The sequence below is a fragment of the Melospiza georgiana genome, chromosome 20, assembly GCF_028018845.1.
Source record: "Melospiza georgiana isolate bMelGeo1 chromosome 20, bMelGeo1.pri, whole genome shotgun sequence".
Lineage (NCBI taxonomy): Eukaryota > Metazoa > Chordata > Aves > Passeriformes > Passerellidae > Melospiza > Melospiza georgiana.
The window spans coordinates 5,015,183-5,038,878 of NC_080449.1; the positions used below are offsets into that span (position 1 = coordinate 5,015,183).

The following is a 23,696-nucleotide window of genomic DNA, read 5'->3' on the forward strand; positions in this document are numbered from 1 at the left end:
TGATGGACTGAGAGTTGGTGATCTGAAAGACGGCAACTGAATTGAGAGTCCAAGGTTTTGTCTTACTGTAATGTATTGGGAACTTGGTTGGGGGGAGCAGGAATGTTTGGAAGGTTTTCATCCTGAGTTCTGTGTGTTTCTTTTATATTTTGTAGGTTAATAAAGTTTTTTTTTTTTTTTTTTTTTTCCTTCTATTCCTAAGCTGGAGCCTGCTTTGCTCTATTCCTGGTCACATCTCACAGTAGAGAGCTTCTGCCTGGAAATAGAGCTTTCTGCATTTCATGTCCAGGTTTCTGCTTGGAAATAGATTTTTCTGCATTTCATGTCCAGGTTTCTGCTTGGAAATAGGTTTTTCTGCATTTAATGTCCTCAGTCTTTCCTTCCTCAGCTAAACCACCCCAGCTTCCCCTCCTGTGGCAGCCACATCTGAGCCTCATGCTGAGAAGTGGTTCCATCTTGTTCAGCAGTGAAGAAGAAAACACAACAGATTTTTTTTCCCCCTCCCTTCATTCCCTGCTTCTAATAGCAACCAGGTGCTCTGACACTTAACCTGTGTGCTGCCGTGAAATTGCCTGTCTGGTGCAAACACGCATGTGAGGCCCAGGGCCTTGAGGATTTACTTTATCCCAGGATTTGTAACCTAATCTCAGTGAGATTGTCCATTTATATCAGCCATCTTAAAAATTCATATTTTTGTTGTTGTTAAACATGAGAGGAGAAAACCATCTCTTGACATTGTTTCTTTTGGTTTTTGGTTTTTTTTCAAGAACTATCTTTAAGGCCTTGGCTGCAAACTTTGTTTTTTTACTAAATATGCTACTGTGTTTTCAACTGATAGCAGGGCAAATGCTTGGAGGATTATATCAAAGTCTGCAGGAGTTAATCAGTTGCATTCATATCTATAGGTTTGCTACTTACAAAACTTAACAGTCCTTGCATGAAAGACAGAGCAGAGCAGTATGTGTAAAAAAAAATGTTCAAAATGAAGTGTGTTTAAGGTCCTAAACAGGACCTGGGTTTCAGAGCAGAGGTGCTACAGGCAGACATGTAATCCTGCCCCAGGGCATCTTGTGCAGGCATGGAGCTGCTCCGAGCAGCAAATGCACCTCAGAGGGACAGATGAGCAGCCGAATCACAGTGGTTTGAACCTGCAGTGTTTTGCTGAGTTACTTGAGTTTTACACCAATGGAAACGAGAGCAAAGCTGCAGACTAGTTGCCTGATCTGGATTTGTGGTGATTATGAGAGTTGGTGATGGCTTTGGTTCCTAGAAATATTCTAAGGATCAAAGGATATTTTCCTTTTCTAATACATTGGATCCTTTAACCTCTGACTTCAGTGCCAAGCCCATGGGTTATAACATAAGTGGCTAAGGTGGCTGGTTTAGGTGTTTGTTAAACTTTCTGACGCAGCCAGAAGCAAAAGTTGAAAGCAGAAAGCAGAAAGCAGAAAGTCCTGCTGGTACAGAATGTACCCACCCAGTGTCCAGCTCAGATTATCTGTTCAGGCTGTTTGCTGCTCCATGGTCCTTCATTGGAAACACCCAGTTCAGGTTTGAGTTTGGGAGCAGAAATTCACCATACAATCCCCAGTCTCCCATCCAGCCCCTGAGTGTTCCTTTAGTACTCCAACTACCTTGTTTTGTAAACAAATCCTGTTCTTGTAAACAAATCATAAAAGAGCTGGAGGGCACAGAGCACACCCGTGGCCCCTGTTGGCACTTCTCTCCTCATAGAGACAGAGAGAAAAGCCTCTACAAGGCTGTTTCCTTGGCATTTGTGTCTTCTGAGTCAGCTCAGTATCTGAGAGAGAGGCAAGAGAGTTGTTTTGAGGCCTTTGCACCTGCCATGTTGCTGTGCTTATCCAAACAGGGAGAGCTTGGGCCACAGCTGAAATAACAGCCCGGCGCAATTTGGGATTTTTGACGTCCTTCTTGTGTTTACAGCATCCCACCCCTCCTCTCTCCAACTGCAGAGCCAGGCAGGAATTCTCTTCATTATCTTCTGCCGTGCTTCTCATGCCATTTTTATTAAAAAAAGGCAGAGCAAGGGGGAGCATATGTGTGAGAGGAGAGAAGAAGAGGAAAACAGTTGTATTTGTGCAGTCAATGGCAATGAGGGGGAAAGAATGGAAGTTGGGGACCTGATTTGTTTGGGTTGTCCTAAAGTGACCTCACCCCTTGGCTTACTCTATCAGCTGCTTTTGGAGCACCTGAGGATAGTGAAACTTGTGAACACCATGGTGTTTGTGGATATTTGGGGTAATTCATGACCTCTGGAACTGGCACTTCTGGAGGCTGTGAGCAGCATGTGGGGACAGACTGGACAGCTCCAGGGCAAGGGATGGTGTAGACCTTCAGCTCTTCTGTTTGTGGTTGTAACCCAGTCCACCCTGGCAGCTGATCTAAAGCATTATAAGGAGGGAAGATGTGGGGTTGATGCTGTTTGCTGCCAGCAGATTTCCTGTTTTGCTCGGCAAGGCTTCCTTGCTAGAGGAGAAGAGCAAAGGTGACAGTGTTAGAGGGAAACAGGGCTGTCACCAGCAGGTCAGGGCTCTTTCTGGGCTGCAGAGAGTGGCAAGGAAGTGTCATCTTTTGTCTCAAGTGTTTGGTGGCTGTTTAAGGTCAAAGACAGACGGGTCCTCCATGAGGACACCTCAGGTGTAGAATTTGCCTGTTTCACACAACACTGGCTGGGACAGCTGTAATTTAATTGGGGATGCTTAAGTCTGTGTCATCTTGTCTTTAAATAAGAGGAACACTGTCTGCTTTCATTGCTGTCTGACCATTTGTCTTTTCATAGGGCAGAAGCTGGGCTCAGACTTAAGGATATTTTCAATTCTGTTGGAAACAAGTCTTTGCTGTATAAGAAACCCTCCTGGTGTTATTTGTAGTAGGAAAAACATATGCCATGGTAGTAGGAAAAGAGGCATAGGATGTTTGCTTTCCCTCAATGCTCTAACTGCATCTCAGGTGTGTTCTCAGATGCTGAAACCCTACAGCATGCATGGGGCAGATGTGGCTGGGGCAGGAACCCAAGAGCATGATTGTTTCTTCTGTAAATTCAATAATCCTTTAAACCCACCTTGGTCTGAGTAAAAAACAACTTCCCACAGGTATAACTTTTCCCATTAAGTTTTCCAGGAACACCCAAACTGAGAGCAGAGGTCCCTCGCCTGGGGGAGAGAAAGAGAGCAAGATTAACTCCACTGCCCAGCCTCCCCAGTAAAAACAGGAAAAGAATTAGAGGGTTCTATATTCCTGACCCTGGATCACTTGCCACAACAGACAGGAAAGTTGCCCTGGTGGTATTTCACACGGCACATCTTAATTCCCCCTCTAAGCAGAGGGCTTGAGTCATTGCTTTTTAATAAGGCTGCCTCCCCACAGGCGGAAGCTGCAGCGATCAATGAGGCTTACTCAGTTCTGGAGGAGGTCATAAAAAGACCATGGATATACATTTAAAGAGTGTTTGTTCACATCCTTGATGTTAAAGATGTTTTTCTTCTCTCTCACTTCCTTAAGTTGCATCTCACAGAGCCACTGTGCACCAAGTCCTGCCCGGCAGCAAAGTGGAAAGGGCCCCTTGTTGCTGTCACTGTGCCACCAGCTCCCAGGGCACGTGGGAGAAGAAATAAATGGTCAAATAGCACACTTTTATCACCACTTGGAGCACAGCTTGTCTTGCTGACATCTCCAGATACAGTCTGTGTAGGGGGACACAGTATGGGTAAATGAAGATAATGTGGAATGTAATCTTATCCCCCAACGAGTTGCAGCTGGACCCTATTACTAAAGGTTAGGAGCAGGCTGGATGATAACAGGCAACACCTGGAGCCAATAAGAACTAGTGGCATAAAAGGGTGGATTGGAGAAGTTGGAGGAGTCAGATACCTGCTGTAAGGACCAGGAGCAGTCAGTGCTCAGAGGAGATGCCTGCGAGAAACAATGAGAAGGTATGAAACTCTGAGGACATGGAACCCTTGCACCATAATGATAAAAGAACTCTTGATATATAAGACAACATATAATGATAATAGAGCTCTTGTAATGTATAAGACAACAAGTCTAAACTATCAGCCTTGCTGTCCTATAGCTATAGAGAGGGAATAAACCCCTGGTTCTTGCATTACTCCCTTCCTCACTATGGGACTGGATTACTGCCTGGGGTATTGCACATATAATCTCTTAGCAGCTCTATTTCTCGAAAACGTGGGCACTGTGAAGGAATGCTGAAACTCCCAGTTGCTGCCAATATGACACATTTAGCAGTTCAGGAGGATATAAGTACCTCACGTTCCAGTTGTTGAATCGTGAAATGCCACGCGCATCTCAGTCAGCTTTTTGTCACACCTTGTGTCGGGCCAGGGTTAGCTGAAAGCATGATGGCTTCATTTTTGAGTTTCTGAGGTGTTTTTTTGATGTTCTAGTCCAGTCACATCTCCAGCTCTGCCTGTGTGGTGCTGAAGAGCCCCTCTGGAGCAGACATCCCATTTGTGAGCTCCTCTGGGCACAGCTGGTTTGTTGATGCTGCCCTGGATGTCACACCCTGCTGTTCCCCAGGGTAGGGAAGACTGTGAAACTTCAGGGTGCTCAGAAGGGGATTTGGGATGTGGAGGACTGAGCCCTCTGGAGACCTGCCATTGCTCTATAGGCACCACATGTCTTCAGGCATTTGTCTTCCCTTTCTTTGAATTTAACCTAAGACAACAATATTGAGGTATCATGAGCATAAATAACTTAACAGCGCTTATTTTCTATCCAAATTTCAGAGGAATAAGGGGAGCCAGACAGTGCAAATAATGTGTAAGAAATTTTGTTCACCTTCTTTTTGGAGAATAAATGGATTTGGTTAGACATATTTTGTGTCACTAAATTTGAAGGGTCGTTTGCCTGTCCCAACACAAAGTTCCAAGAGCATTCCATCTTTGAGCAGGTTGCAGTTGGATATCTCCCGTCCCTGATGTGCAGCAGGTGACAAGGTTAGAGCACAGCCCAGTGCCACAAAGCCAGCAGCCAATGTACTCCATACAAAGTTTTCCGTGCTTAATCCATACAATTAAATAGGTCAGAGTTCTCCCCACCTAATAACTTTCATTTCCAATTTTCTGTCTTATTCACCCATGTACACATTCATCTCCAGCCACCTCATAATTCATAAACACCACGTTCTCTTTTGTGCTTGATTTGATTCTAGGTTTTCCTCTGCTGTATTCTGCAAACTTGCACACAAATGTGAGCTTCTCCTGTTGTTCCTTTGCTTACATGTGCACACCAATACTTCCCTCCAGTAAAACCCATGTGCAAGGCACACTCCCTGCTCTTAGCCTGCCTCATCACCTGGAGGTATTGGTGGAAATCACACCAAAAATCAGAATCTGCAAACTCCTATTTTGCACTCAGGACCACAATTTCAGTGCATCAGAAAGCAGTGCGGCCTTATTTTGCAGCTGCCCTAACTGTTCATTTGTTACCATTTTCAAAAATTGAATTTCTTTTTTTTGTGGTTAGCAGATCCCCAGTGACAAAATCCACATTTCTGCAAGTGTACTTGTTAATCTTAAATATTTTACAAATGGTTTTGAGACAGAATTTGAGAAACAACTGCTCTTTAATAATCAAAGATTGGCTCTGCTTTGATTTTGTCAGTATATATGAAAACCTCCCATCTTGGTAAGTGGATTTATCTGGGAGTGAAATCTAGAGGAAAACCCTCATTATTTTACTACAGTGTGTGTTTGGCCACTTTATTCACTTCCTATAATTTTTTTTCCCCGCAGAAAAACAGTTGCTTTAAACAAGCCCCAAGGGGCAGAAGTATGAAACTTTTCACTTTGATTGAATAAACAGTCTTACCAATATCTGGGTAGGCATCTCCCCAGCCTGTAGGTGAATTAAGATACTGTTTGTGCTACACGAACTCTCAAATTTAGCTAATAGGAGCCACGGACTGCCGCTGACAGGAATCAGGTGCAGAAGGAATGAGAAAGCCAGTTCTGTTTTCCTTCCAGTGAGTTGCAATCCCATTCCATTGCCATGTGCAGTAACAAAGAGTCAGATCCCAGTGCTCTTGGCGTGCAATTCATTCAATGCCAGTTCCTTTTGGAGGCACAGTACCCATGAGAAACAGCTTTGTTGTAAAATATAATGTGCGATATTGGAGTTTAAGTCATGCTTGTTAATTTAATGAATGTTGTAAGGAGATGCTTATTTCATGAACCTGAAGATTTCAGTAACTCATTGATATCCACTTCAATGGCTTTGCTGCTCTGCGTAGTAGATTTATCTTCTCGTAGTACACACTTCATTAGTAGATGCTTTTTGACCAAGTTCCTGTGACAAAATGCCATGTATATTGCTGTCAGTAATTGGGGCAATGTGAGCTCAGTGAGCAGAGGACTGGCAGGCCTGGGGAAGAGCTGGGTTGCCTTTCCTGCTTTGCAATTAACCTGATTGATGACTTTGAGCAAATCATTTTGCCTTGGCCACTCCATGGCTTTACAAATCTGCACAATGAGGACAACAAATGAGTTTCTTTGGGGAAGGTTTTGAGTTTTGGTAGTGTAAAATACATTGTGAAAGAGCTAAACATTTTTATTAGGATTATATTATTCCCATATTACATATGAAAAATATTATTCCTCATTTACAAATGCACAGGTTTTAGGTAATTATGGCTTTGCATAAATATGTAACAATTTGCTAATTCTTTCTGTGAATATTTCAGTGCTAATACCCTGATCCTGTGCTGTGGTGTGGATCCTATTTTTTGCTCTGGAAGAAACCAAGTATTTAACTCTTCTGTTTTAATGCTCATATGTGATGTGGATAACTTTTTTGTCCATCACTGAAACATCCTCAGCTTACACTAATCCAGGCTCCAGGTGCCATTAGATTGAGCTCAAGGCTGCTCAGGAAATAATGAGTATTTATAATAATAATGAAGAACAGGGTATTTTAAAATCTTTAAATGAACAGACTTGCTGGTAGTGCTGTCCTTGATGTGGAACAGAAGTGCCCAAGGCTGAACACAGTGAGGCATAGGGCTGGTTCCTCAGGTGTTGAAGTAGTGCTGGGGATGTCCTCAGTGTTTCACACTGTTCATGGTGATGGTTGGCACTGCCACGGTGTCACTGCAATGCCATCTCTCCAGCAGGGGCAGATGTAAGCAGCACCTCACCAAAATAGTGGTTTACATCAGGAAATGGTTTAGCTGTCAGGTGGTCAAGAACTGCACCTATTTCAGAATCGTGCGTAAATCAAGCAACCAACAATAGACAAAGGTAGTGCTGATCGTGCTCACAAAAAAAGACACCCAACCAAAAATTAATCCCATCAAACCAAGGTAGGACGTCTGGGAGGAGCTGATTGTACTACACCTTGCTTTTTTGGCAGCCAAACCCCTCTCCAGTCCCTCTTTCTCTGCCCTTTGCTGCTGCCTTTGTTGTGTGAGTGACTGCCTCTCCTTTTGTCTGGCAGGGAGCTGAGCGACGGGAGCACGTACAGATACCAGGTGGTCGTGGTGTCCGGGATGGAGGAGAGCGAGCCGTCCCCTGCCCTCGTGTACATCTCTGGGAGTGGATACTGTGGAGATGGGATTATCCAAATGTAAGTCTGGAGAGAGCAAACACATAAATCTGGGCACATCTCCTCAGCCAGAGTCTGAGGCTAGGAAGGAATTGATGACCCCTGGTGTCTCCTTAGGTTAGGCTGGCTCTCATCTGTAGATAATGACTCACGTGCTTGATGATTACGGGGATGATGACATTTAATTGTACCGTGGGCCCTTCTCTCCTGGCACCAGGAGATACAGACAGAGATACAGATAATGGAGTCCAGACAGCAGGATCGATAGGCAAGGACGCTCTGTGCTGTTTATGCTGTTTGCTTGTGTATCTGTATCTTTATACATGGATGTGACATTTCCTGGAGCTGGCAAAACTCACACAGCCTTCGGTGCTGTCCCATGTTTGTGGCAGCTGGGTAAAACCCTGCCACGTGTTGGGGCCAAGGTCCTGGTGCTACCCCTTGTTTGACTGACCACCAGAGCTGGGATGCATTTGGAAGTGATAGATTTGGCTTGGGAGGGAGAGTGCTGGGAATTGAATGTTCTCAATCAGCTCCCCTCTCTCACCAGTCCCCAGGCCACTGAAAATGTAAAACAATCCTTCTCGACTATGTTAGAGTTTATTCCTTTACTATGTTGGCCCTTAAGGCTGATGCTTCAAAGCTTCCTGGCATTAGGTAATTTAATTATTTAAACTATGGAAGTAACAACAAGCAAGTGCTTAATCCAGCCAGTATTATTTGCTTGAAATAATGCTGATCAGCAATCACACAGCACAGCTCTGTCAGATGATATACCTGGCAGCAAATATTTGCAGGAAGAGGCCCAACAGGCAAGGAAAGCAAAGAAAGCAATCAAACAACAAATGAATCCAGGGCAATCCTGGAAAGAGAGGTGGAGAAAGACAGATTAATTTTGCTTTACATAACTTTTCTGCTACTGTTATGTTTGCACATTCCTCAAACATCACTTGTGGCTTTGCAGCAAGCGTCAAACAATAGCTGAGCTGCCTCAGGAGCGAGCAGGAACCAGACTGTGTCACAGCTTGGTTGGTTGTGGCCCCACTTGCAGCTGTGGCAGCCCCTTTCTCATCTGGTTCCCACTCTTCTCCCCAGCCATGTGGGATGGCACGAGGCAGGGCCCCATCCCCAACACCCCTTGCTCCCTGTTGACTGCTGGGGAGTGCTCAGACTCCTCTGAGTGCTGCCACCTGGAATAGCCACACTCCAGGCTTTATGCCTTGTCATTCCCATGATGGGGTCACAGTTCTGGCCCTTCCAGATTTAATACAAAGAGTTTAAGAGATTCCTGTTCTGATTTTCCCCACCTGCTGAGCTACAGCCGCACCAGCCATGAAGGAAGTTGCTCATATCCTCATCAGAGGACAGCAAGTGGTATCCACATGTGCAGGGCGAGCCTGTGAACCAGGAATGATGAAAAGGAGGAAGCCAGGAGGCTCCCTTAAGGGAGAGGTATTTTAAGGGTGGGCACACAAAGCTGCTGTAACAGATATTGGGGTTTTGGAGTTCTTTCCAGGGGTTGCACAGACTCTTGGGTTGATGCTACTTTGCCAGCTGACTGCTTTTTGCCTGCAGAGAGCTCGGGGAAGAATGTGATGACATGAACAAGATAAACGGCGATGGCTGTTCCCTGTTCTGCCTGCAGGAGCTGTCCTTTAATTGCATCGGTAAGTCTGGCCCAGAGCCCTCAGACCCACGGTGGGCAGCAACCCAGTGCAGAGTGCAAGGGAAAAACCAGCAGTGCTCTCAGCATTTCCAGCTGAAGAGTTGTCATGGGAGAGAGAAAAAAGGTGGAATTTGTAGGTTTGAAAGGTGAACATATCTTCCCAGCTTCTGGTCATTTTGATGGGAAATTGGTTCTGCTGGCTTTGAAACAGCCCAGGACTTAGCCCTAAGTCAGCCATTGTGGGACTGATCCAAAGCCCATTGAAGTCAGTGGGTGGTTTTCCACTGGCTTCAATAGGCTTTAGATCTGACTACGTGAGAAGACATGAACTGATTTTTTTCTGGTAAACAGGAGGAGGAGTGAAAGGGGAAGGGACTGAGACCAGAAGCAAGTCCAGCTGAGGTCACACCTCCTTTGAGTTGCAAATCAGTATCTGAGGATCAAAGGTCTGGCTAATCCCCTTTTTCAGAGGTGAAAACTACTTAATCAGATTTCATTTGCAAGCCTGGTTTGCTCTGATTAGGAAAACCTGTAAGCACAATGGCCGGAAGATGCTCGAGCTATCGGGGCTGCAGTTTCGAGCTTTACATATTTATTAAACTCTCTAGGAATGCTGGGGACGGAGAAGGGAAATGGAGACCAATTTACACTGCACCTTCTGTGGAGTAGCCCCACGTTGTGGGGTTGCTTTTTCCACCCAGGGGTCTGTGAGGTCTGGGAAAGAACAAAACACACAGAGCTTCAGGAACCAAAGTTAATGTTTATAATGGGTCGGCTTTTTCTCGAGGCATTTTATGAGATTCCTTATCTGGGCTGCCCAGGCAAACACCCTGGCCCATGTAGTGATCCCATGCCTTCAGCTCAGGGCATCAGTCTTCAGCAGATACTGTAACGTTTGCAAGTCTGAAATTTGCTCTTTTTGGCAATTTGACCATCTCTTGTGCCTGTAGAACGGACCTCACAGGTGCCATGTTTCCCTTGAGTGGTAAACTGGGACTGCTTGGCTCATCACAACAACTACATTTTTACTTCAGCTTCCCACACTGTGAGTGAGACTTGAGGCCTGATTTGGTGATGTACTTATTTACATATGTAAATAGTTGTATTGAAATCAGGGATATTTATGGTCGAGACTAATTGCGACAACTGGTGGTCTTGAAGTTACATTTGTGTTTCAAGTAACTTGCTGCCTTAGAGCCCCAAGCACTGCAAGATTTTAGTCATAATATTTTGAAAGTGGGATAAACACTTACGCAAATGTTTTGGGTTCCCCAGACATCAGGCGTGGTGTGAGGCTGGTTCCAGCAAGGCTTTGGGCTGGTGCTGGGTGGTTGTGTCTGTATCACCCTGCTCCACAGCAGGGCTCAATTCCTTGGTCCAAGTCTGTACTTTGACCACATCCCAGTGTTTCATTAGGACATGAGGCAGGTTATCCCCTGTGCCCATCAGTTTTCCAGGAAACCAGGTGATGTGGGCTGGATGGGAGCTGCAAATGCTCCAAATTAGTCCATGGACAGCAGTAAGAATGGGGTGTCCCAAGCCTTGGACCACACAGTGGTGTCCTAGGGGTATGCAACACTCTGATTTATGCCTTTTTATATAAAATCATGGAATTGGTTATGTTGGGAAAACCTTTAATGGAGTCCAGTTGTGTCATCCACCCACCATCATCCAACCATTCATTCCCCATCCAACTCCGGGAGCAGCAACAGAGCTTCCTGAGAGTGTGGGACAGAGCTGTCTGACTAGAAAATGAAGCAACTAAAACATACAGATTTTTCTACTCCATGACAGAGGAAGTGGGTTTTCAGATTTGCTTGTGTTGGAAAGGAGAGGGGAATTCCAGGGGCAAAAAAAAAGTTGTTTGTTTGTCACGGGCTTTGGAAGGTTGTGGTTTGCACAGATCCTGGATTACAAAACAAATGATATCAAATTCCTTGTGAAATATTGAATATAGGGACTCAGATGAATCAAATTAGCTGAATCAAAGGGAAGGTGCAGGAACAGAGACCTTAAAAATGTTTGGTTGTGTGACTTCATGGTTGTGCTGTGGTGGTGATGGGCTCAGTGTTTCTGCAGGGTCTCTGAGGGCAGCCCCACTGCTATTTTCAGGCAAATACTGCCTTCAGGTCTATAGGACAGGTTCAGAGGAGGTAATACCTGTGAAAGTCATCCTGTTGGCTCTTGTGGTAGCTGGACCACCATGAATTATGACCCCAAGAGCTAAGGAGACACTACCAGTTTGTCTTTCAGACAAATGAACACTGCTGATTTATATTCTGCTTGGTGTATCAAGCATTAAAATCTCACCAGAAAATATAAAGATGTTGGGGAAGTGACTGGCTGTGCATATTACATAATAAATAATAGTAAAAAAGAGCAGAAATTCAGCATTCTCCACAATCTAACAATATCACACCTAATCCTCTGCCTTAAGCTGAAAAAAAGTCTTCTTTGATATTGGTGGGGTGTTTTCCTGGGAAATACAGAATTCTTGGGTGCCCAAGAATTCTCCTGTGTTTCAGGAGCACAGAAAAATAAGTGTAATTTATTTCCATGTTTACAAGGCTAACACATGTTATAATCCTGTAGAACAACAAGCAGTTATTTCAGAGAGTGTTATTTTTTCAGTGATGCTCTTGTTGTATTATGTAGCTCTTCAGAGCCCCGGGAATCACTCCCCTTCACCAAAGAATTCAGTGAGCCTCAAACACATGTTCAGAGGCTTTGTTGAATCGGGGGCCTCAGGGTTTGATCTTGCAAATGCTTTCTTCCAGGCATGTTTCTGAACTACCACAAGGCATTCTTTAGACTTCAGCAAATCTAACCACAACAGTGAATGCAATGCTTGTCACAAATTGTCTGCAGGATTGGGTCCCACGTGGCTGGAAAGAACTGCTAAACATTTTGTTTGCCAAAGACGGGGCTGAAGGGGCGTCGTGGGCGGGTTCCAGAGGAGGAGGTTTGATAGCAAAGCCCAAGTGGGCTCCTGCCTCCTAAAGCAGAGACCACGCAAGGCACCTCGCTTGGTAGGGGAAAAATACAACAGAGCCCGCAAGCACCACCAGGCTTTAGATTCAGAGCCATGAATCACAGAATAATTTAGGTTCAGAGGAGTCTCTGGAGGTCTCTGGTCCAAGGAGGGCCAACTTCAAAGTTAGAGCCAGCTTCAAAGTTGGAGCATGTTGCTCAGGGTCATGTTCAGCTGCGTTCTGGATATTTCCAGGGATGGAGGCAGCCTGTTTGCAGGTGTCCCTTTGCCTCTCTCACTCCCTTTGCCTTTTAGGATTGTGGGGTTTATGGGCTTTTTTAATTGGCCCAACTTTCCTTTGACTAAATGGCACAAGGCTCTCAAGACACTTTGCACCAGTGCCTGTAATAAAATTACACTTCTTTTTATTTTTTTTTTTTGTCTTGCTTTTGTTTTTCCTCCTTCTTTCCTCTCTAATCAGATAACAGTGAATCAATCTGCTCTGCCAGGGAGGAGGGGCGCGGGGGAAGGAAGGAGGGAGGCAGGGAAGAAAACTGTGTGGTCTCACTGTCAGGCTGTCCTGGCCTTCTCCAAGCACAAAGCCAAGCAACAGAAAACAGAAAAGATTAATAGCATTTTCTTCCTGCAACATGCTGAAGAGCGACAGTGAGATTAATTAATTAATTAATGGAAGCATCTGGCAGTGCTCCTTTTTCTAAGTTCTGCAGCACTCTTGCCCTTCCCCATCGTCAAATTTATCATCTCTACCTTTTCTCCCCCCTCCCACAGCCGCTTCCTGTAGCGGATTTTGCCTATTTTTTATCTTTTCCACACAGAAATTTGGTCCCGCGGGGAAAGTTTCACTTTGCCTTTTGATGGGTAGGAGACAGGTGATTCCAAGCCGTGTCGGTGTGACTGATGCACCCCTCTCCCACCCCTGGGCTGCTTTCCTTTCACCTTGCCCTGATCACTCGGGGGATAACAGATTTTTGCGGTTACCGCGGATCTCGGCCAAGTTCAACCCCACGTGTCCTGTGTGAAACAGACCCCATTTGTGAGAGTTATGATTCACAGTGGTGGGAACCCAGGGCTCAGCACTTGATCCATTCCCAGGGGAGTGCTGAGAAATGGGTGTCTGAGGCGCAGCTGAGCACCTTGTCCTTGGCGTGCACTCTCCCACACGCCAGCGCTGCACACCCAGATAGATGTGGGACATTGAAAAAGAGCCCGGCTTTCATTTGCATTCCTTTTGTGGAGTGGGATGTGCATTATGCATTGATTTAGCTCACCAGTGCTGAAGAAAGAGAAGGATATAATAAAAAAGATGCAGAGATCAATAAAAAAGGGAGGGAGGGGGAGAGAAAGTAATATGAAAAGAGATGAGTAAAGACTGATAGACACATTGAAACACAGCTGGGAAGTAGCTCCAGAACTTCTATCTCCCCTTAAGTTTGCCAGGTAATTTATAGGGGTTTCAGCCACATCTTATTGGTGCTATTATTGCTATACTTTATCTCCTTTGCTTATAAGGGACTCTTGGCTAAAGCCTTTTTACAGCAAAACAGGGCAGAGCTTCCACTGAATTCCAGATGGGAGTGGTCACCCTGAAGAATGGGAATGTTTCAGGTTAGACACACATCTCAGTGGTGTGTGGGATCAGGGCCTCAGGGATATAAAATACAAAGAAAAGACACAGAGCAGAGGCAAAGAGAAAATAAATATATCTAGCTCTTGAATTTACCACCAATTTCTGGCATGCTTGAAACATTAGTCACCAGTGGTTGTTCTGGGAGAAGTATGATTTTAATTTGACAATGATCCTTAAACACCTTTTCTTTTGCTCCTGCTTGGTCCCAAATGTTTTTCTGCTACCTTACAAATCTGGATCTGTCTTCCTCCTCCTCAGAGGCCTCTCCCTCCAGCTGTGAGCCTTACCTTTGTGGGAGCTCTATCCTTTACCTCTCCCATTATCCATAAATTAAGCATAGCACTTTCCCCTAATCTTATTGTTTGGCGGGCTGCATTGCATTCAGGGAAATGATTAATATTCATGAGCTTGCTATCTCTGTTTGGTGCATAATCCTCTGGGGAAATTGCAGTGTTAAATGAGTGACACAAACCTAATTTTATATGTCTTTTCTTTCCTTTCTTTCTTTTTCCTTTTTTCCCTTTCTGACAGAGAAGTAATGTGCTTAAAATAAATTGATGGATGACCATCCATATTCATTGTGGGCATGCTTTGAGAGCTCTCCCATCCTCTCCCCCTCCCTTCCTCATACTACTGCACAGGAACACAGCTTTGGCTGCCCAAACCGTGGCCCCATGCAGCAGCTAATGGTGATTTTGCCTTCTTTCACCAGCATTAAATAGGCCTTGGCTGACCCTGCCGAGGGCTTTCAGTAGAACAACAGCATGGGAGAAACAGAGCCACCTTGCAAGAGAAACTCAGCATCTCCCAGGGCATCAATAAGGTGAAAGCATTGACCAAGGAGCTTGGGAAAAAGTGTTGCTGTTGTTAAAGCAGCTGAGGTTCTATAACAGAATTTCATGGCAAATAGTCATGAATTTACTGGCCGGGGTTATTCAGATGATATTTGTGTGACTCCTTCAGCTTAAGGCAAATACTTTGAAGCTGACTGTTTCCTGCAGCTTGCAGAAGTGTGGCTGCGTGTTCTGAAATGTCTAAGCACTCATTTGGCAAGTTAGTAATCACAGCATCCTTGTAAAGTCTCTTAAAGTGATTTTCAGACTGTCATCATTAATAGTGCAATCCTAGGAAGGCCAGCTGAACCACAGAGCAGAGAGAGCAGACATCTCAGGCAGCAAAATACAAAGGACAGATGCTTTTTTGTGGGGGAGAATGTGGGCTGGAGTGGTATTTGCCTGCATTTTTCCCTAGGCCAGTGACTCCAACCCAGCTCAATCCAGCTTTAGTTTTTAGGACACAGCTACAATGAGAGTCCAGCAGGAGAACTACTCCTCTGCTTGTTGCATCCCTCACATTACTCTCTGTGCATCTGAGAGGCTTCCACAGCTGGTCGTGCTCCCATCCTGAGAGCATCTTTTGTGACTCAACAACAACTGTGCTCAGAGCACAGTTGTTGTATCTGTCTGAGCACAAGACCTTTCTTTGCAGGAACATCAAACTACATGTACAAACAAGCAGGTTTTTTTTCCCTGGGGAATGGCACCTCTGGGTTTTTACTCTTGTGTTCCTCCTCTGAAACAAGTGTGCCAAGTGTCTCAAAGGGCCATGCTGGCCACCTTTCTCCTGGTCATAAGGGTTACTCCTTTGTGTGACAGAAACCTCAAGACTTTTAGTTGAACAGGTTCCAAGTTAAGCTGATAAATCTGTGTAATATCAAAATCTTCTTGGCACCATCTTATCCAACCATCCAGGGAGGGAAACAAGGTGAGGTCAGACAAGAACATATGTGTTTGTTCTCTTACAACAATACCTGGTTGCCAGGGGTTGGAGATGGCTGTGCTGGGTCTTGTTGACTATTCCTGGTTGCCAGGTAGAGATGGCTGTGTTGGGTCCTGTTGGCCATTCCTGGTTGCCAGGGTTGGGGAGAGTTGTATTGCATCCATTTGGCCATTGCTGGTTGGCAGGTAGAGATGTCTGTGTTGGTCCTGTTGGCCATGCCTGGTTGCCAGGGTTGGGGATGGCTGTGTTGGCTCCTGTTGGCCATTCCTGGTTACCAGGGGTTGGAGAGGGCTGTGTTGGTCCTGTTGGCCATGCCTGGTTGCCAGGGTTGGAGAGGGCTGTGTTGGCTCCTGTAGGCCATTCCTAGTTGCCAGGTAGAGATGTCTGTGTTGGTCCTGTTGGCCATGCCTGGTTGCCAGGGTTGGGGATGGCCACTTTGGCAGTGGTAGCTCAGACAAGGTCTTGCTACCACTGCCAGCCATGGGAAATATCCTTTCTCTTAAGTGACAAAGACTCATGTTCTTGGAGGTGAAATATCAAATTTCAGTGCTGGGCTCTGCGAGGGAATTGTAATTGTATCTGTCTGCAGCAGGCAGATCAATTGCATAATTCTGGTGCTCCGACTGCTATATCATAGCGAGGAGCCGAGTCCCACCACACAAAGAAAGCCAGTCACGCCCAGGAATGCATTTCCACAAGCAGCTGAATTGCCAGGGAGCCTCACTCTGCAAAGGCACTATCCCTGCCTGCTCTGCTCAGGAGATGCTCAGACATGATTGTCATATTCCACGGAAAGAAAGCCTCCTGCGAGGCCCCTGGATGTTCCGCAGTAGATTGCGACACCCACGCTGCCTTCATTTCCAAGGTGTCTGTTTTATTTCATTGGAGGAACACGTCACCGTTTATTGATATGTGACTTTATTCTGAAAGGTCTGCCCAAGCCCCATGTAATGGTTTTCCTCCTTTCAATCAGAACATCCAGGAAGGAAAGTAACTCCTGAATATTTTACTGTAGCAGGAAATGTCTCTGTCTCTGCCTTCTTCAATATTAAAGAAGAGATTAGCAGATATCCTGGAAGCAGGCCATATTATTCACTCTCTTCCCACTGAAGCCAAAGGTGAAACTCCCATAGAAATAAATGGAGCAGGTTCTGCGGTCACTCAGCTGCCGAGTTCATGTGATCTGCAGTGGAATTATTTCCCTTTTTGTGATAGAAACCTCTGGATACATTTCTCCTCCTCTGTGTGAACATAAACACCAGTGCTGGAGATGCCAATATAGTGACGTGGTGGTAAAACCCTGCTTCTGCAGAAGCTGCTGACTTTGGTGAGCCTGGGGTTTGGCCTTTGCTTTGTCTGAAAGCTTGCACACCTCAGGACAGACCTTTCAGGGGTTAAAACGCAAATCTTGTTCTGTTCCAAAAATTTCTTACTCTGAGACAATGCTTCTGCATTTTTGTCCCCCCCCCTTTTTTTCCCTTTTTTTTTTTTCTGGACAAATAGTTATGTGGCATGAGACTTGTTATAGTTGGAAACATCCCTAAGTAAACAGCTGAGCTTAAAAATACTCCTTTTTTTTGTCTGGCCTTTTAAAAAAATGGTAGTTACTGCACAAAAAGAAGACTATGCCGATGCCAATCACTGAGTCCTGGCTGAAAACAGGAAAGTGCCCCCAGTGTCTGTCCCCAGCACTTTGAGGACCCTGCTTGGACATTCAAAGCCTCATTTGAGGATGTGCCCTGTGCTATGAACTGGATCTCTTTATCTCTCTTTTTTCTTTATTTCATGAAGTGGAAGGCTGCCTCTCACAGATAAATGTATATCCTGCCTGTTCTGCTTGCTGGTCTCTATAAGGCTTCACTCGTTTTGCTGATGATTTTCCAGCTTCTCCTCAAACTGGTAAAGAAGATGGGGAGCTACCTGCTTATCCAGGCCCTCTCTTGTAGGTTCTTCCCAGTGCTCACTAAACCACCTGTGTTATCTCAGGCATTATTTCAATTCTGAATCCCAGAGGAGGGATCTGTACTTCAGTACAAAAAGCTGCCTCTTGCACTGTGCTCAGACAGTTTAGGAAGCAAGGAGAGATGGAGTTTGCATAATTTTCTGGTGCAGCACACAAGAGCCCCAAGACTATTTTGGATCTTAAAGCCTGACTTCAGGAGTTAGCAAAACAGGTCTTGCCAATTTGTTTCCTCAAGTCACACTTCTCCAGGTTGATGCTGCCACAGAGCCTCCCTCAAGGTTTCCCAGATGTCACAGAAATCTTTGCTGAACTGGAGAATGCCTTTTCCCAAAACAAGGGCAAGTCAGGAGCTTCGGTTTGGCCCTAATATTTTTCTGCCTTCAGTAAGAACTTTCTAAGGGAAAAGGAGCTTGGGCTGCCTGAATGAAAACGTGTTCCCTGAGTTCAGCTCAGCATCCTCCAGCATCTGTTGTTAATTCCCCAGAGATGCTCTCTCCTGCTGCCAGGTGCTATGCCTGCAGACATTTTACTGTTCTAGATTTCAGTTGGATTTCCAGGCAACTGCTTTTTAATTTTTTGAAGTCATTTCTTCCTTGAGGACAAATCAGATATCCTGTATGTTCCTTTCTTCCATATCTTCTGCAAATCAGATTCATCTTTGGAGAGCAAAGTCCATGGTGTTGATGAGCACAGCCCATGGTGCAGGTCGTGGTGCAATCCCTGACCATCCCCAGGTCTTGGGAGCCTCTGGACCTCTGTGGAGACAAAAATCAGCTCATGTTGCCAAGGCCACAAATGCATTTAGTACCACAGTAGTTACAAAGAGAACAGAAAAAGCATTTTGCATCATTATAGGAATAAAGCCATTAGCTACTCATTCCTAGAAATACACCACTCCTGACACTGTCTTCTCTGACTCTGAGCCTGTAGGACTCTATGAATGTAACTGAGCTCTGTTCCCACCATTGTAAAAAGGGGAAAAGCCTGTTAGTTTTATTTGGTGAGGGCAGTTGTAGGAAGAAACAATCTGATTGTTCTTTGCTTTTCTCATGAAAATGTAAAGCTCAACCTGTAACCTGCCAGTCATCCAAGATCACCAGCAGAATCCAGAGTCAGAACTGAAGGAAGAACCTCTGCTAGATTTTGGCAGCCCACACAGTGATGCACCACATTTGGCTCTTGAAGGTTGGTGCCTTCGTGTCTTGGAAGGATTTAATGACAATCCCCTGTTTGCCATCAGTCAGAATTGGGAAGCCCACTGGCAGGAAAGGCCTTCCCCTCTTCTCACCAGCACTCCCCTCAATGCAGAGCACTGCACACCGAGTCAGTAGTGAGACCAACAGATCTTCCTTAAAAGTAACCAGGGTTGCAAAGCCAGTTTCCCTCATCATTTTTCAGAGCACACCAAGGCGAGTGGGTGCCTCATCTCTCAGCTTCTGTGCATGACATCTATGCTGTCCCATGGATGTGGTGGCTCTCCAGAGCCAGCACAGCTCCAGAGCTCATGACAGCGCAGCTCAGCAGGACTTGGTTAATCATTTAGGCAGCCCCCATTAATTCAGACATCTCAGGCTCTCTGTTCAGTTCCTCCCTCGGGTTTTGCAGACTCTGAGCAGACAGATTTATTGGGGTCTTAGGCATAATCAGGAACAAATTAGCCTCTGTTAGGATCACACACTGTCCTGGATCACAGCTATTCAAAGGCTGCTTTCCCCTCCATGTGAGTATGAATTAAGTCATCGGGCTGAAGCAGGCCTTGAGTATTCTTTTATCCCAAACACATGATCTTATCAGGAGCCCATTACGTTTATCACCGCATTAGGAGGGAGCGTTTGGAGCCAGAGCAGGAGTTTGTTGCTCTATAAATGCTGTGCTTACTTCAGCGCCTGTCATGGAAAGAAGTCAGTGCTTTGGGAAGGCCGGGGAACACTGTCTGAAGGCATGTGCCTAAAATTAGGCTGTGAGTTAGTGGGTGTTTGCATGGGGGGTGGCTGAGTCGGGGATGTGCAAAGGGAGCGCCCGTGCGTTTGTGTGTCAGTGTTTCTGTCAGCGTGGGTGTGCAGCAGCCTGGTGATGTTTCACTGTACGTGTGCGTATCTGACTCTGCATATGTTTATAGGCTGAAGGTCAGGTCTTTTTAACAGGGTAGGTATTTTCCTTTCATTCCCCCCACCGCTTTTTTCAGAAATAAGCCTCTTTTCATAAAATGACAAAGAAATGCGCTTTTTTCCCAAAAATACATATTTGCATCTGTTTGGCGTTTGGTTTTGAGGATTTTTGATTGCTGATCTCAGTCTTTTTGGGGCTGAATATTTCTCAGAGATTTCTGTTGGGCCTCTCACTCTAACTGGGACATAGTGGGTAAGCCAATTAATTGTATCCTACTGTCCTGACACCTGACTTATGCCTTGATATGGGAGAGGAGCAGAACAGGAGATGCAGAAGGATAAGGTGAAGGAACCAAGAGTTTTTTTCTCCATGGCCATGACAGTGACATTCTCATTCCACCCATCCCTTGAGCTGCCCAGACACAGGGCATGGCTCTCCCAGGGATGAATGAGCCCCATGGGGGTGGCACTGCTGGGTTGCCTTAGGGCCCATCAGCACATCCACCCAGACACCCCAGGAGTCATTGTCATCTCTTGTCTGGGAAAACTCCCCCAGGCCCTCCTCTGAGCTCTTTGAGGGGTGGGATGTATGTTTGGTGGCTCCCAGACAAATGATGGTGTTAAGATGTGACGTGTAAGGGCAAGAAGTTTGGCCACCCTGGGAAAATTCATTCAGGACTGCACTCATACAGCTGAAACACTTCCAGGCTTGTGCTCCTTTTCACCAGCTCGGAGCTCTGGCCTGTCAAATATGCAGTTTGCCTACATTTATACATGTACACAAGTTGTCCACAGAGGCTGTTATGAAATCAAACCATAATGACATTTTTCCCTGATAGACTTCTCTATTCTTTCAAAGCCACCCTCTCTTAAAGACCTGGAATCTTGCACAGGAGGAAAAGGAGTGAAAGTCATTAAATAATTGACTAGCAATAAACTGGTGTTTTCTGTCTCATGATGGTATTTCACTGTGTAAACCAGGAGAAAAAAATAAACAGGGGATTTAGTAGATTTGAAGTAGCTCAAAATTGAGCAGCCCTTGGATTTTCTGACACCTAGCTCATGATAGTCCAGTGCTACCGACAGGATTCTCCTTAGGGATCCTTTCCATCAGTCCAGCTAGCAGCTCTGGCTAATTTCCTACCGGTTTTTTTTCAACAGGCTTATTTGCCAGACAAAAATACAACAGGCTGTCAGAACTGGATACCTCTGGGGACTGGCAATGATAATACAATACAAAATAGGATACCAACAGGTCAAAGGTTTCCATTTCACAGAGTACTCTAATGACTGAAAGTCATTATTGCTATGCAGTCTGTTTGAAAAGAGTAGATGGATCTCAGTTCAGTTTTTAATGGGCCAGTGTTACAGAAACAACCTCAAAAATTTGGCATCTTTGTTGGCAGTCTCATTAGAGAAGCCACAGAATAAATGGGCAAGGATAATAAAGTCTCCTGCTGCTTTTGATCCTTTCAGGTCAAATCTGAGTCATGTTGGTTGAAGCCGTGTGTTTATGTGGCAAACTCACCCTCACACTGTGTGTACTGTATCTGCCTTGGATAAACAGATCTGTTTGGCCCTTTGGTCACTACAACTGTGAACTTGGCAGTTTTCACCATCTCTACAGCCACAGTTGCTGTTGTTGTTGTTGATTTGCAGATATCTTTTAAAAACAAAAAAAGGGAAACATTTTAGACCAAACCCTCCACTGGCATTTTTCCACCCCAGCTGGTGGAATTATGCCAACACCCACATTTGCCTCTCTATGTATTTTCTGTCTCTGCTTTCTTCTATCTCTTTTAAAAGGAGATAGATGAAAATAAGCAGAACCCCCCTAACATTAGGAAATATCTTCACGGAATTGCCCAATACAAAAGTTGGCTATTGTTGCTTGGCTTTATTTAAATCACCTTGGTATGACCCAGAAGTGACCAATGCTTCCACTCAAGGCGACCTGACCCAGCAGATACACAACCACTGATGGTATCAGGACCTAGGAGCTACCCTGCAGCCACATGTGGTTTGTTTTCTCTGTTTCCTCATGCAGATGAGCCCAGCAGGTGCTATTTCCACGACGGCGATGGAGTCTGCGAGGAGTTTGAGCAAATGACCAGCATCAAGGACTGCGGCGTGTACACTCCCAAAGGCTTCCTGGACCAGTGGGCTTCCAACGTCTCTGTCTCACACCACAGTGACCAGCAGTGCCCAGGCTGGGTGGTCATTGGCCAGCCAGCAGCGACCCAGGTAAGGACAGCATCTTCCTCCTCCTCTCCTGAAAGTCCAGGGAGGAGCAATGCTCTCAGGTGGAGCTTGCTGGTCAGCGTTCAGGGGTGCCGTCACCCCTGCCTGCTCACTTGTTGCTTCACCAAGGATGGAACCCTGGCAGCAGCTTCTCTCTTTCTGAGCCTGATTGGTAGTGATGAGTTGAAATTCAGTGCCAGTCACCCAGCTGGAGCTGGCTGAAGTTGTGGCTGGGTTGATTCAATGAGCTGTGCAGGAGTCACCTCTCCCAACCATCATCACCTCAGAGATAGACGGGCTCCTCACAGCAAGCACAGGGAACGAGCTTGTGGCAATGAATTCTGAAGGCTAATGCCGAATAATACAAAAGAGTGTTCTTTCTTTTTTTAATAGTTTTGTGTTTTCTGCCTCCCAGTTCCATAAAAGCACCCTATTGTTCTATTCTGAGAAAGGTCCTGTCCATTCCCAAAGCCATTCATTAGCTTTAACCCCCTTCTCCTATGTCTCCTTTGTAACATAAATAGCTCCAGTTACCATAACTTTACCTTTTGTCTCTTTGAGAGAATTAGATCCAAATGAGTTAAAAAAAAAAAAAAAAAAAAACAAACCAAAAAAAAAACATTAGATAGATGTCTGGAAAACAGAGCTGTACATGATGCAGATGCAGCAGTTCAGATGCAACCTGATTTGGGAAAGCCCACTTTGTTTGTTGATGATTTTTAGAGGGAAAGGCTCTTCATATATAAGAGCTGCTTTGTTTATTCCTCCTTCAGCCCTCACTGTTATCCCTAACTAGAGAAAGAGAACTTATCACACTAATCAACTTTGGCTGACTTTTGGTTGGATGCAGAAAAGTTTTTCTAAGAATCTAATTATCCAATAGGTGTCTTGAGTGGGCAGTGCAGAGAGGAGTGCCGTGTCACAGATATGACAAACAGATCTCTCTGTGAATAGTAAATGTTAAGCATTTCCAGTTGGCTTGCAAGAGAAAACATCTTTATGCAAGAGACTTGGCCTTGCTCACATTGCACAAGTCTGTAACAAATTAATGACCAGGTCAGTTCTAAATGCACAAAGCGTGGTTAGCTGGCAGAGAATCAAGACAGAATCCCAAGCCCAGTATTGACTTTTTGTCATTGTCTCGTTTATTATTTCACACTGTAAAAGGAACTTTTCTCTGGACCCTTGCTTGTGCCTTCACAACTTCTTTCTCATTCAAGCTCCCTGTGCAGAACAAAGGCCAGTGGCTCCAGCTCAGGTGCTGCTTTTTGGCCATGTCCCCAGGCATTCTGTCCCCCTGCAGCTGCTCCAGAACTGCCCTGGTTTTCTCTGAAGCACTGGTAGGAGCTCAGCCACACCACACAGTAGGTAACATATGGTCCTGTGGTGGAAAAACCACCACCACGCACTCACACAACACAAAGCCCTGCTGTGTAGCCACAACTCAGGCGTGTTTGTTGTACCCAGATGAGATGAAGTTGTCACAGCCTTGTTTAAAAAAAAAAAAGGCAAAAAAAGCTGCTGTATTTATAGGCAGAGCAGTGGCATATCACACACTGGCAGAGTGAATGGGAACATGCCTCCTGTTATTGCCTGGCCCCTGGGGAGATAACAGTGTGCTATTTACTTCCAGCAAAAAGAATTTTTGCTTTAGCTCAGCTGGTCCTATTACACCGGTTTGAGTGCATGGGGTTCATTGACCTTTTAAATCATATAGATGATGGGAAAGTTTTTGT

The 23,696-nt window shown here is 45.3% G+C and overlaps 1 protein-coding gene across 1 annotated transcript in view; it reads left to right on the forward strand.

Moving 5' to 3' along the window:
* The window catches only part of PAPPA (pappalysin 1), a 175,474-nt gene that overhangs the window by 83,955 nt on the left and 67,823 nt on the right, over window positions 1–23,696 (forward strand). The window contains exons 8-10 of the mRNA XM_058038277.1: window positions 7,477–7,605; window positions 9,160–9,251; window positions 21,767–21,963. Coding sequence (XP_057894260.1) covers window positions 7,477–7,605; window positions 9,160–9,251; window positions 21,767–21,963 — 418 coding nt within the window. The remainder of the gene's footprint in view (window positions 1–7,476; window positions 7,606–9,159; window positions 9,252–21,766; window positions 21,964–23,696) is intronic.